Source organism: Humulus lupulus, chromosome 1, assembly GCF_963169125.1.
Source record: "Humulus lupulus chromosome 1, drHumLupu1.1, whole genome shotgun sequence".
Taxonomy (NCBI): Eukaryota; Viridiplantae; Streptophyta; class Magnoliopsida; order Rosales; family Cannabaceae; genus Humulus; species Humulus lupulus.
The window spans coordinates 301,862,535-301,875,962 of record NC_084793.1 but is presented as its reverse complement, the minus strand read 5'-3'; the positions used below and the strand labels follow the sequence as shown (position 1 = coordinate 301,875,962).

Genomic DNA, 13,428 nt, shown 5'->3' with positions numbered 1-13,428 from the left:
TGAAAATGCCATGTTGTCCTTCATTTTTCTTTCTTTTTTAAGAACATACATTCCCTACAAAATAAATCATAATACAATATTTTCAACTCTAAAATAAATCAATTTAATTCTTTGAAAATATTAATTATAACTTAATTTATATTTTACATTTAATTTCAATAAAACAACATTTTTTACCCTAAACTAAACAACAATAATTTAAATAATTAGCTACAATATTTTACAACAAAATAACTATAAAAACACACAAAAATCTATAAGATTATAATAAAGCTAATAAATTCAAAAAAGTAATTAAAACTTAATAATTTAATTAAAAACTTAAGAACTAAATCATTTTTAGCTTAAAAAATGTGATAAATTAACTCTAATTTCTAGAGTTATCACAAAAATAAAAGTTTAGGCCCTTGATTATTTCATCGACTATATGGTCCCCACAAATACATCACTAAGCTCTTAGGTCCCACTCACCACCGGCCATTCTAATCTCAATTATCTGCATAATAATATCATAAGGAGTGAGCTTCTAAGCCCAGTAAAGAAAATACAAACAACAGTCACATAAACATATAAAACATATCATAATTCCATGCAAAAGTTCATAACATAATCATACAAGATCATAATATATCATAGGCCATAGGTCATAATCATAGGTAATAATAACAAGACATGTATAAGAAAAAAATAAGTGCTTATATAGGGGTGACAATTAAGCCTCGGACATCAACTTAGGTTTGTCATACATTTCTGAACACCTTAGGTCCTGCCACACTTATCTATTTTTGTACCTGAAATGTTAGGGTCATACAAATCACGTAATTGGTGATAAACTAAACTACATAATTTTCCTTACCTTGAGTGTGGAAAAAGAGAAGAAAATAGATTGTTTGTGCTAATAGATCTCACCTAAAACCTTATATATGACATAAAAGATTTAAATTTAGAGACTTATAATAAAATCTAAACTTCCAAAAATTCTAAACCTTATAAAATTCATACATTTACTCTAGAACCAAAAGATCAATAGTTCCAAAATCCCGAGCCTCCACAAAAGTGCCTATCTCCAACAACAATACTAAGAGCTTGATACTTGGGTAATTTCAGCTATAACAAGGATTTTAAAGGCTTAGTGTTTCGACTATGTAGGGGTTTATAATGTCTATAGTGTTTGAGGCTTTATAGAGAAAATAGAAGAAAAATAATTCCCAAGCACTATAAAGGTTATAGTGGTTCAACTATGGTGTGTTTATGGAGCAAAAAGATGAGAACTTTTGGGAGATGTAGACTTTGAAAATGGAAAGGCTTGGAAACTTTTTGAGTGTGAGAAATGAAGTGGTGAAAGACTATTTATTGGCTTTAAACCCAACTCCTTTCCTTGATTTTCTCCTCCACCATTCAACTAGTTTTTTAAATTTCAAACATTCTCTCCACTATATAGTTTTAGCTAACCCCCTTTTTACTCATTCAAAGTGCTACAAACACCCACTTAATGCCACACATACTCATCTACAACTATAAGTAGTCAAAGTCTCATTTTGTTCCTCCAAAAACTCTCTCACGCCTACACACGTACTATTACAAATTCAAATTCTTCAAATGGTTTCAACTATCACCAACTTAATCACCTAGTTCAAGCTTAGTGTGACACCTATCATGTAAATTCAAAATGAGTAAAAAATCTAGCGAATTTCTATGCTACAGGCCTATGACTATGTTGTCTTCAACTTAGTTCTTCAATTCAACTTTGTTACTTATTTAATTAATTCATGAAAAATTCCACCTAATAAAACTATAGGGAATTTTGCTATGCTAGCATATTTCAATAATTTGGACTTACTTTTAATACAACATGTACACTTCTTAAATCACCAATAATTCGTGCACCTAACACTACAACAAAAAAGGCAATTTGCGTCAGTTTATAACTGCCACAATTGAGTTTTTGCGTCAGTTTAATATGTGACGCAATTGCCCATGACGCAAACCGAGTAGCATTTGCGTCAGTTGGGCACTGTCACAAATCTAGTATTTGTGGCAGTGCCCCACTGACGCAAACTCCAGGCATTTGCGTCAGTGGGGCACTGTCACAAATCTGGCGTTTGTGGCAGTGCCCCACTGACGCAAACTCCAGGCATTTGCGTTAGTGGGGCACTGTCACAAATCTCTCGTTTGTGGCAGTGCCCCACTGACGCAAATTCCAGGCCATTGTCCTCAATATACCTCTGGACCTGCGGCCGCAGAACACTCTTCCTGCGGTCGCAGGATTGCTCTACTTTCGCCCAGATCTCTGATCCTGCGGCCGCAACATGCTCTTCCTACGGTCGCAGGATTTCACCCATTTTGCCCAACTCTCTGGTCCTGCGGCCGTAGAAGGTGATTCTTGCGGTCGCAGGATTGCTCTAGAAACCACACTTTCATCAATTTTTTTTTTCGTCTTATTTTTTTCTTCTCCCCCAACTGACGCAAATGTTAAAAATGAGTATTTTTTGCGTCAGTTGGGAACTGTCACATAAAGTATTAACCAGGGAAATTGCAAATGTTTATGCCAATTTCCCTGACCTATTCTAATTAAAAAAGCAGCAGTAGAAACAGAAAAAACAGCAGTAGAAACAGAAAAACAACTATATAAATTTTTTAAACATTTATCTAAAGTTAACTTTTCTGTTCAAATCTACAAAAGTAATTCAGATTTCAATGTTAATCTATGTATATAGGGAGACTTGTGTTCTAAATCTATAAGTATTAAACCTCATTTAACTAAAATTTCCTCACCAACTTGCTCATTTGCTAAGCAAGACACGCCAAAACTAATTCAGCCCACTCATCCCGTACCTCGTTGATTTCGTTAGCCGAATATGGTGCCGTACTCGTAAACTAATAAGAAAATATTAAAAATAATATGTTAGAAATCATCCAAATAAAATAATGAACGATAGATTAAATTAAAATTAAAAGGTAAAACAATACCTCATTTTTCAAGTAGGCCTTTGGTCTAGGCTGTGAGATCAACTCTCTAGCAAACTTCATAATGTAAAAGCCACACTCGGTTGGCCCAGTTTGGTTTCGAAACTATTACAACATAGTTATACAAATTTAAGTATTATATTTAGCAAGTGATTATAATAAAAATATGCCAAAAACTTTAATACGATAAGTAATATAGTTTACTTATCTTAGGAACACAAACTTTAAGATTGATTGACTCTTTTTGTCTTCGGTGAATATCATATAGATCCAATGCCCTGCACAAAATATTAATATTTACCTAATTATGAGTTTGAAATGAAATTATAAATTAATTAAGTAATATGTATAACTTACATGATAATTATCTCCTTGATTTCTGTGCGAAAATGTGAGTTTACAGGATCCAAAAACGCTACCGAATGACTATGTGGCTGAATTAATATTAACATCCAATGATAGCTACAATAAAAAAACTTGCGTAAGATATTTATCAATAAACAAAATATATAAATATAAAATTAAATTGACTTAAATTGACTAACGAACGCAATGTCTTATTCGCTTCATAAAATGAAGACGACATTTCATTACCTTCGGGTAATAATTCTCCTAAAAATGTTAACAACTCTATCATTCCCTTATCACTCCACCCATGTTTGGCTTTTAAGTTATACAACCTAAGCAGTGCTGATAATTTAGTGAACCTTGTACAATTAGGGAAAATAGGTTTCTCAGCATCTTCTAAGATTGACTGAAATTTAATTGGATCCACATGTGATTCATATTGTGCATCATCAATCATCTCTGCAACATCATCAACTTCATAATCAACATCAAAATACTTATTATTCTTAGATGGTCCCTCATCAGTCCCTTTCATTCTTTCACCGTGCAAAAATCATACTTTATAACTTTTGTCGATTCCATTCCTAAAGAAGTGGTCTTTTATTTTAAAAATTGGCATCCTCACAACGTTATCACACTTAACACATGGACAAGGAATACTATTAGGAGATTGAGTATTTCTTGCACAAAATTCCAAGAAAAACTCAACTCCATTCTTATATTTCATGGATAACCTATTCGCTGACATCCAATCTCTATCCATTGTCAAACTTCACACAACAAAAACAACAAACAAACAAAGCAACAAACATTAACAATTAAGTTCGTGGATTACTTAATTGACAAATAAATAAAGGAAACAACATGTCCAAAAAAAATTGGGCAGGATTTCCCCTATTTCTATCACATTTCCCAAATTTAAAATGTGCATTTATATAGCACATGGTATACACAAAAATATCCCACTAATCAATCAAACATGCATAATTCTTAAATTACTAAATCCTAAAAAAGAAATTGACCAGCATTTCCCCTATTTCTATCATATTTCCCAAAATTTAAATAAACATATATTCATCACATGAACACAATAAACCAATTAATCAATCAAACATGCATAATTCTCAAATTACTAAATCTTACAAAAAATTGGGCAGCATTTCCCCTATTTCTATCATATTTCCCAAAATTTAAATAAACCTATATTCATCACATATATACAACAAATCAAGTAATCAATCAAACATGCACAATTACAGCCTTATATCACCGCAGCACACAGTCTCAGATCTTATCTCCACTATTTTGTAATTCGTACATGCTACTAAGTTCAATATATTAATTATACATTAAGGTTTAAAATATTACCTCTAATATAAAATCCTCCAAAGCTTGATCTCACCAACAAAGTTGTCAACAAAATACCTACTCAAATATAACAATATACAAAAAGATAATAAAAAAGTTAACAAAATATAAAGAAAAATATCATAAAGCTATATTGTAACTAAATAAACAATAAAATGCTTAAAGAAAACAAATAATTTGTTATATGTACTCATTTGTTTACTTAAACCCGAAATAATTTAAAAAAAAAAAAAAAAGTTAACAACTCACATAAATAAAAATCGACTATAAATATCCTAACTAAATCAATAATAAAATATAACTTAAAAAAACAAACAATTTTAATATATACCTATTTAACCAATTAAACCCAAAATTTAAAAATAATTTTAAAAAGTTAACAAAATATAAACAAAAATTTACTAATGATAATCAAACTAAACAATTAATAAAATGAAACTTATACAAAATATATATATTAATCTATATATATACTCATTTACATAGTAAATTCGAAATTTAATTAAATTTTAAAAAAAAGTTAATAAAACTATCTAAAAATTAAAAATCTGAAATATAGTCAATTTAAAAAAAAAAAATTCACAAAAATTATATTTAAATCATAAAAATTAATAAAATTACACTTACTTGTGGTAATTGAGCAATGTGGGTTCTTGATGTAGAAAACCCCAAAAATCTAATAAAGATTATGGGATTTCAAACTATAATCTTCAAAAAACAAAATCTATACAAAAAAATCCAAAAAAAACTATATATAAGTTTCATAAACATATATAAATCATTATTTTAACATTAAAATTGAAAAAAAAAATGGCTAAAAACGTACCTAAATGTGGAGAACCTCGGTTGGGCGCCGCTGGTTTGGGAAGAAAACGCAGTCTGAAACGGTTTGAATGAAATGGGGCTCGGCTAGGGACAAAGAGGGTTTTAATATTGGAGACCCAGTTGCGTCAGTGCCCCACTGACGCAAACGCTCTGTTACCGTCAGTGGGCCACTGACGCCGTTAACGGCCCGTTTGCGTCAGTACCCCACTGACGCAAACGGTCCCATTAAACAACGTCAGTGTAAGTTATGACGCAATTAGACCATAATTTGTGGCATTGTCTAACTACCACAAATGCTAATTCTTGGTCAACAGCGTCAATCAACTGCTTTGACTGACACAATTGCCCATTTTTGTAGTAGTGTAATTTTTACAAAAACTTAAAACTACACACTAATTTGATCATATAATAAAATTGTATAAATACTAACCATAATAATTATAATTATCTAAATTATAATTATTTTCTAAGTCATAGAAATCATAAATAATTAAACTTAAAGTAATCTTTTTAAATTCTATCACTCAAGTCATAATTATGAACTAATAAAAACTAATTTAAGTCATAATTAAGAAGCTTATAACAAAATAATAATTTTGATTATTACTGGAAAGTGCCATTATAATACTTTATGTTGTAAATGTCATGGGTTGAAGTTTGAATCATTAGAAATGTTGTGGTTTTTATTTTTTTGGTGATCAGCCATTGTGTAGAAGCCAAGAGAATTAGAGATGAGAAATAAGGAGAGAGAGAGAGACTTCGATAATATTGCTAGTATTTACTACTGTGGTCTTTATTAAATTACTAATTTCAATTTTTTTACTGAAATAATTACAAACTAAAAAAAGACAGTCCCGACAAAAAAGAAACAGAAAAATTTGGTGGGTTATATCTGGACGGGCTAAATTGTATCGATTAAAGGACCTTTTTTTCAAATGAAAAGAAAAAAAAAATAGAAATAAAAAAAATGAACAAATGTAATGATGTATCATCTCTAGTCTAACTCCACTCATTATCTGTCACCAAACCTGACCATCGTTAAGCTAAACCTAAAGTGTTCAATCTTACCAATAAATAAAAAGAAAAAAGAATAAATAATTTTTATTGGAATAGTTTGTCTGGTTGAAGATGTTTTTCGTAATTAATAATTGAACGAGGACCGTTAATAACATCTTATTTTAATTTTTTTAGTCAATTTTTGCTTTAAAAAATATATGCTGGAGTATTTATTTTTAATATTTTAATGACAGTATTTGTTGTGTAGTTACGACATTCTTTATGGCTATTTTTGAAAAAAAAAAAAAAAAAAAAATAAAGTTTTTAATATTTTGGTTTACTACATGTATTCAACAAAATTACAAATTTATTTTTAATATTGTAAATTATTTGAATTTTTTTAAAAAAATTGTACGAAAGATATCGTAATCACAACGAACACAATTATGAAAAAAAAAATTGGAAAAAAATACTACAACATATGTTTTAGGGACAAAAATTGACTAAAAAATTGAAATAAGAAGCTGACCGTAACTCTGCTCATAATTAATTCACCATACATGTAATAATAATTGGAAACTTAATTACACCAAATCAAATTCAAACTACATTAAATTTTTAATATAAAAACATAAAACAAATCATGTAATATGCATTTTCGCATTTTTACAAAAAAAAAAAAAAAAAAAGACAAAATCTGCTACCTTAATTCCCATTATAGGTGCACTATAAAAGTAAACTTATTGGAAAAACTAAACAAACGCTCAATAAGATTTTATTGCAAAATTGGCTTTTCAGGTAAACTCTTAATATCCAACCCTTCAAACAACCCCTTCAAACATTACTTGTATTATTAATTTATTACCAACTATCTACTAGAAGGAGATTGAAGACATTAATTTAATTAATCAATATAAGACTAAAAAAATTAACAACATAGATACACATGCAACTAATTTTCTTCAAAGTTATAGGCAATAATCAACACAGCTAGCTAGCTGAGCCATACTTAGAAAATTCTATCAAGATACTAAGACTTTTCTTGATTCTTCGTAGTAGTCCCCATACTGATCATCTCTACTAGTGGTTATTGTCCTCCTCCAATATCTGTAATACATGTACTGTAGTATTATCTGTAATTTTTCTTTCGTTAAGGTAAAATACTGTTTAATCTATGAAGATATACACATATAATATTATAGTTCAATTAAGTATTAAGGGATAATTAACTAAGATTAGCTAATAATAATGAGGATACAAATAAGTCAAGTGCCACGCAAACTATAGCATCCAGCAACCAAGGCATGTTGGCTTTGATTTTTGCCCATTCAGTGCTTCTTACAAGAATGCTGCATTATTTCAAATAATATATATATATATATATAGAACAATATAGAATATGATTATTAGGAAGCTTAAGATTAATTACTTCATTAATTTTCTTTTTAAAAGAATTGAATGGATCGAGGGAATGAAGAAATGATATTAACCTTCCCACGTATGTGCCATTTGCGATTAGTGCGAAGATGAACATGAGAGGATTCAGGCCCTGAACGTACACAAAATGTATCAATACTATTTGAACAAGAGAAGGGTGTTATATATTAAGAGGTTTATATCATTTGTGTTTTGTAAAATGATTTAAATAGATCATTGAATCCGATTTTAATCAAAGATTTTTATACTAAAATCGTAAATAATTCAGCAAACTAAAAACTTAGAACAAAAATATGCCTAATAACTTTGTTGTTATATACATTTAATTTTTTTGTTAATGAAAATCAAGTTTATAGATCTATTTGAACTATTTTACAAAATACAAAAATCGAAAAATAATTTACTAAAATACAGAATACAAACAAGTAATGAAACAAAATAAATGTACAAAATAATATAAAACTTATATTAAAACAAGTAACATACCTCCACGCTTCCTCTTTTAATCTGTTAAGAAAAAAACAAAAGTTAATGAAATGAAAAGGAAATAAGAGTTCTAACACACTCACACATTACTGTAAATTTGTTTACTTGAATAATTGAATAATTGAATTGAAGAATGTTGATTTTTATTTTTGACAATGCATATATATATAGCTAGTTAATTAAGCCAAAAGTGTGAAGAAGAGTACTTACGTTTAACCATATCTGAGGGATTCGGCCACCCATGTATATGGCAGCCATCATCCATCCCAACCATTGCCCATATACACTATGTTCCTCAATTCCATTTTCTTGCTATGTATATATTATTGAGTTTAAAAATGAAAAAAAAAAGATCAGAGAGATCTGTAAATGTAATTATAATTAATTTGGCAAAAATGGTAACAGTAAAATTAAATGATACGTACACGAAGTAAAAGTTTCCTGGCAGCTACTCCTATGTAAACTTGGGCCAAAGGCAAAGCATTGCCTCTTAGGGGCAAGTTCACTGAAGCCGCTAAGAACGTAGCATAACTTGCAGCCTGTAAAAATATTAACAATTACGCTATGTTTTATTGAAATAAAAATTTGGTATCATATATTTTTAGTAATACTAACATGTAATTTAAAATGATACATATTTAATTATCTGGACTTAAATTTGATTATTATAATTTTATCAATTTGACTTAATTACCATCACTTAAATAATTAAATTTGAATTAAAAATTTATATAATTGACGATAATTTAGCCATATTAATCAAATTTTAGTAAATAAGTACAATTTAAAATTACAAAATAATATATGAATAAATACCTTTCATATATTTAAATTTAAAATAAAATATACCATAATCAATATTCAATTACATTCATCATCATATTATCACATCTTTGAGTGTTACGATACCCCATATCATTTACAACACAATATATTAATCAACCCACCAATCATACTATAATTTGTGGTGGAAAATTTATTGTGTTTACCACATATGTACTCATGATGTTTGTTGAGCTCTACAAAAATGACATCAACATGCATATATATATATATATATGGTTTATTCTAGTTAAAATGTATCATAATTATATAAGTTGGTATATATAGATAGTTTATTATATACATTTATATATTAAAGATAAGAAATGTCACCGATTGAGGGATTGGACGTGGTTGGGAGACAGAAGTAGAGTTGGAGCGCACTGATGGAGCCTGATCATCATCCGAAGATGAGTCACTTTCAATGGTCACCGCTGAAGGACCACTTCTCGCCGCCCTTAGATAAGTTCGGAAAGGCGGTGTACCACTTCCAGCCAGTGATCTAGCTGACCTGTTCTTCATTAATTTTCTCTAATTAATAACTTGTTAATTAGAATAATTAATTAATTAATTAAGGAGAAGACAACATATATATATTAATTACAGGTAGTATTAGTAGTAATAACGTACGTATAGTAGAACTCTCTGCGAGTACTACTGGCTTTGGGCGTGGCCCTGGGGATTGCAATGCCTGCTCCATCAACTCCTCTCACACTGTTCATTAATGGTCTTTTCTGGTCTTCTTCGCTCTAAATGATTACAACATATATATATTATCACTATATGTGTATAGACTTGTTGTTATACACTTAATGGTGTCGACATAATGAATAGCTAAATGACTGTACGTACCGCTTGGTGATTGGTGCTCTTAATCTTCTTAGGTTTGCACCATCTGTGGATGTGGTCATAGTACACACTTTGAAGTACAAGCACTATGGTACTTATTGTGTAGAGCTGCATATATAGTTAAAAAATAAAAAATATATAAGTGGGCCAGTTGAGAATTATAGAATTTTCTTAAAATTCATGAAACATAACCCATGTATAGAATTGTACTTTTCACTAATATAGATATATTTATTAATTGAAAATCAAAGGCAGTAAAAACTCCGAATCCAAAGGTTGCTAATAAAAGTGGCCGAGTAAACAGTTCTATATTTGACCCCATTTATTTTGCAATTGTAGCCAACAAATTAATTAATTAATTAGTGTTAGAGTGTGGAAAGTAATTTATAAGCAGAACAAGTCATAAATGGTTGAATATATCGATACACTTTACACCTAATATATTTACTTCTCAATTTTGTGCAATGGAAGAGAAAATGAAGAATAAAAGGAATAGTGAAATTACCAGAGCTGTGTAGTATTGGGTAGGCAGCTACATCAAAATTATAAAATATAAAATTAGTGCGATTGACTCCTTGTAAAGATACAGAAACATGAATAATTAAAGGGATTTATATTATAAAATGATAAAAGTAGGTCTGGTCATGTGACCAGAGTCAGCCAAAACCTCTACTGTATAAATATATTTCTATGAACCACCGTTGTGCAAATCACTAAAAACCTCACACGTGCACAGTAGTACTCACCGTCGCCGGTTCTAGAAGACAACCCACAAGATTAAACACATCTCTGCCAAAAAAAAAAGAACACTTTAATAAACAAATTTTTTTTTTTTATTTATATGAACAGATATATATATATATATATATGTATACGAACCCGGCAATCCAAGTGAGGAGAAAAGCAAGAGAGACTCCATGGCTGGACTTAGTTTTGAAGTTGGTGATGATCTGAGGGATCTCAGCCACACCCCAACACACCAAACTAATAAGCCCAAAACCAAACGACAAATCGTCTTTGAAATCACAAAGGCAGTCTTTGAAGTATTTCTCAACCCACCGAACACACGGCTTCTTCTCCTTCACACAGTACGACAGTGATGACATTGTTTCTTTCTTTTTCTTCTTCTTCTTCTTCTTCTTATGGAGAGGAGATTTCAGATGAAGTGTGAGTTGGTAAGAGGGAGAGATAGTTTCCTAAGAGAGCGGCACAAAAGTTTATGGAGGAAACGAATATGAGTAGAACAGAACAGAGCAGAATAGAATAGAATAATGTTTTTATTTATTTATCAGTATTGAATATACTACCAAGTAAAAGGGTATAAGACTATTATATAGACAGTTTTTGTCCTTTAGGGGGTAAATTGTAATTTTAAGAAATAAATAACATATATATGAAGATATGTAACATGTGATTCTGGTAAGGTATGGCATATTCCACACTATGATGATCTGGAAAATTAAGGTGCATACATCATGTGGTGGAATGTGGTTAGCATATTCTTTACCATGGATGCCTTTCGTTAGCTGTGTGTACCAGCTCAACCCCAATTTTACGGCCCACATGCATTCACTTCTCTGCAAATTATGATGAAAAATTACACTATATATAATATGCATACGTACAAGGTGTCATTAATATGTGGACATTTCTTGGTTATTTCTCACTACCGCCTTACTGTTTATTTCATTATATGTCAAAAATTACATGTCTTGATCAATATCTCTAAATTAAGTTAATTAATTATGTTTGTTTGAGAGGTGTGGTTAGTATTTATGTAACAAAATCAGTGAATTTGATCGATCACAAAAGTGTTTTCTCAATCAATGTGAATACTTGAGGCCATTTTGGAATTTTGATGTAGAGATATTAATATACACTTCAAAAGAAGATGTCAATTAGTGGTATTATAACTAATATAATAATTTTAATCAAAATCTATCATATAAAATAATAAAATGTATATGTCGGACTAAAAGAATATTTAGTCATGAATAATTATATATTTTGTAAACCATTAGTTTTATTAGCTACGAAAATTTTATTGATAACATAAGTTTGATGATGTTTCTTTGGTTTTGAATTCAAACATCATAAATCTTAACATACTTTCGGTTCTATATATACTTAGTTTTTTTTAGTGTTCAAATAATAAGGTTTATTAAGCATTCATTTCAAAGTAATTAGCAATGAGTTTTTTTTTCTTTTTTTTCATATGTGACAATTATTATAAAGATTAAATCGAATCTTTAGACGATAATCTTGAGTATTACCGAGTCAAATGCTATATAGTTTCATTGATAAAGTTGCAATCAGATGCACAATCTTTGTTGAATTATTGCAAAACGTTTATCATGGAGACCAATCATGGAGACCATCAAAAGTAACCTTAAATTTGGTCAAATAATCATACATCCTAGTACTTCTTTTTCTTCTTTTTTTTTTCATCTGATCAAACCTTTTTTTTGATTGATCTAAAACCATTGCTTTATTATGCACCAAAACTGATGATGATATCATCTTAATTAGCTCGTGAATGTATCAGACTAAATTAATGTTGTTAATTATTGTCCTTTCCAGCCACATATTATTTGGCTGATTCCAATATATATTGATATTATTAGTGGTTTATTTATGGCAAAAAATGCACACATATATAGAAATGAAATCATCATAGGTAGTACTGAATTTGAATATTAAATCACAGTTTTTACATAAAACTTTAAATCTCAATTTATATTGGAAAATACGTGTATTACAATAAAACGTTTTTCCCCGACAAAAAAAAAATAAAACGTTTTCCACCACACAAGATAGTGTTGAATTTTGTTAATGAGAAATCATTTCTTTCAAAAAAAAAATAGTGTTGAATTATTTTATTAATTATGTTAAAAAAAATAGAGTGTTGAATTTATAAAAGAAAGAAATGTGAATTCTGTTATTTAAAAAATGATGTGAGATTTTTTGTTTAGAAAAATCAGTCATACAATAAGGACATGAAATGCTTATAGTTTTTTAAATTAGACATTTCACATTTTCATCAGAGGACGTGAAAAAGGAGACTTTTGTGTGGACAATATTTTTCACGTCCTACAATATTTTTTTCGTCTTACTAAGCAAGACATAAGCAAAACATAAAAAAAGTATTTTTCATGTCCAACTAAGCAGAACATGAAATGTTTTATAAACTTTTAATGATTTACAACTATCGTGTGTAGGACATAAAAACGTACTGGAAAAATCCATTTTGTAGCAATGATCTCAATTTTCTTGTAAAATGTCTAACTCAAAACCAGTTATATTGCACTTAAGTTCTCATTTTTTTTTGGC

The 13,428-nt window shown here is 29.5% G+C and overlaps 1 protein-coding gene across 2 annotated transcripts; it reads right to left on the bottom strand.

The window, feature by feature from the left end:
- Positions 1-7,257: 7,257 nt before the first annotated feature.
- Positions 7,258-11,403, bottom strand: LOC133812569 (probable vacuolar amino acid transporter YPQ1). 2 transcript variants are annotated; one of them, XM_062246340.1, is made up of 12 exons: positions 10,978-11,402; positions 10,845-10,887; positions 10,604-10,630; positions 10,102-10,206; positions 9,880-9,998; positions 9,583-9,760; positions 8,853-8,966; positions 8,638-8,739; positions 8,428-8,448; positions 7,995-8,053; positions 7,763-7,853; positions 7,258-7,637 (listed from the first exon to the last, which is right to left on the bottom strand). In XM_062246340.1, the coding sequence occupies exons 1-12, from the start codon at positions 11,202-11,204 to the stop codon at positions 7,527-7,529; spliced, it is 1,197 nt and encodes a 398-aa protein (XP_062102324.1). In that variant the 5' UTR covers positions 11,205-11,402; the 3' UTR covers positions 7,258-7,526. The 2 variants fall into 2 exon arrangements, with proteins under 2 accessions (XP_062102324.1, XP_062102325.1); XM_062246341.1 differs by lacking the exon at positions 10,604-10,630 and having other exon boundaries at positions 10,978-11,403.
- Positions 11,404-13,428: the final 2,025 nt, after the last annotated feature.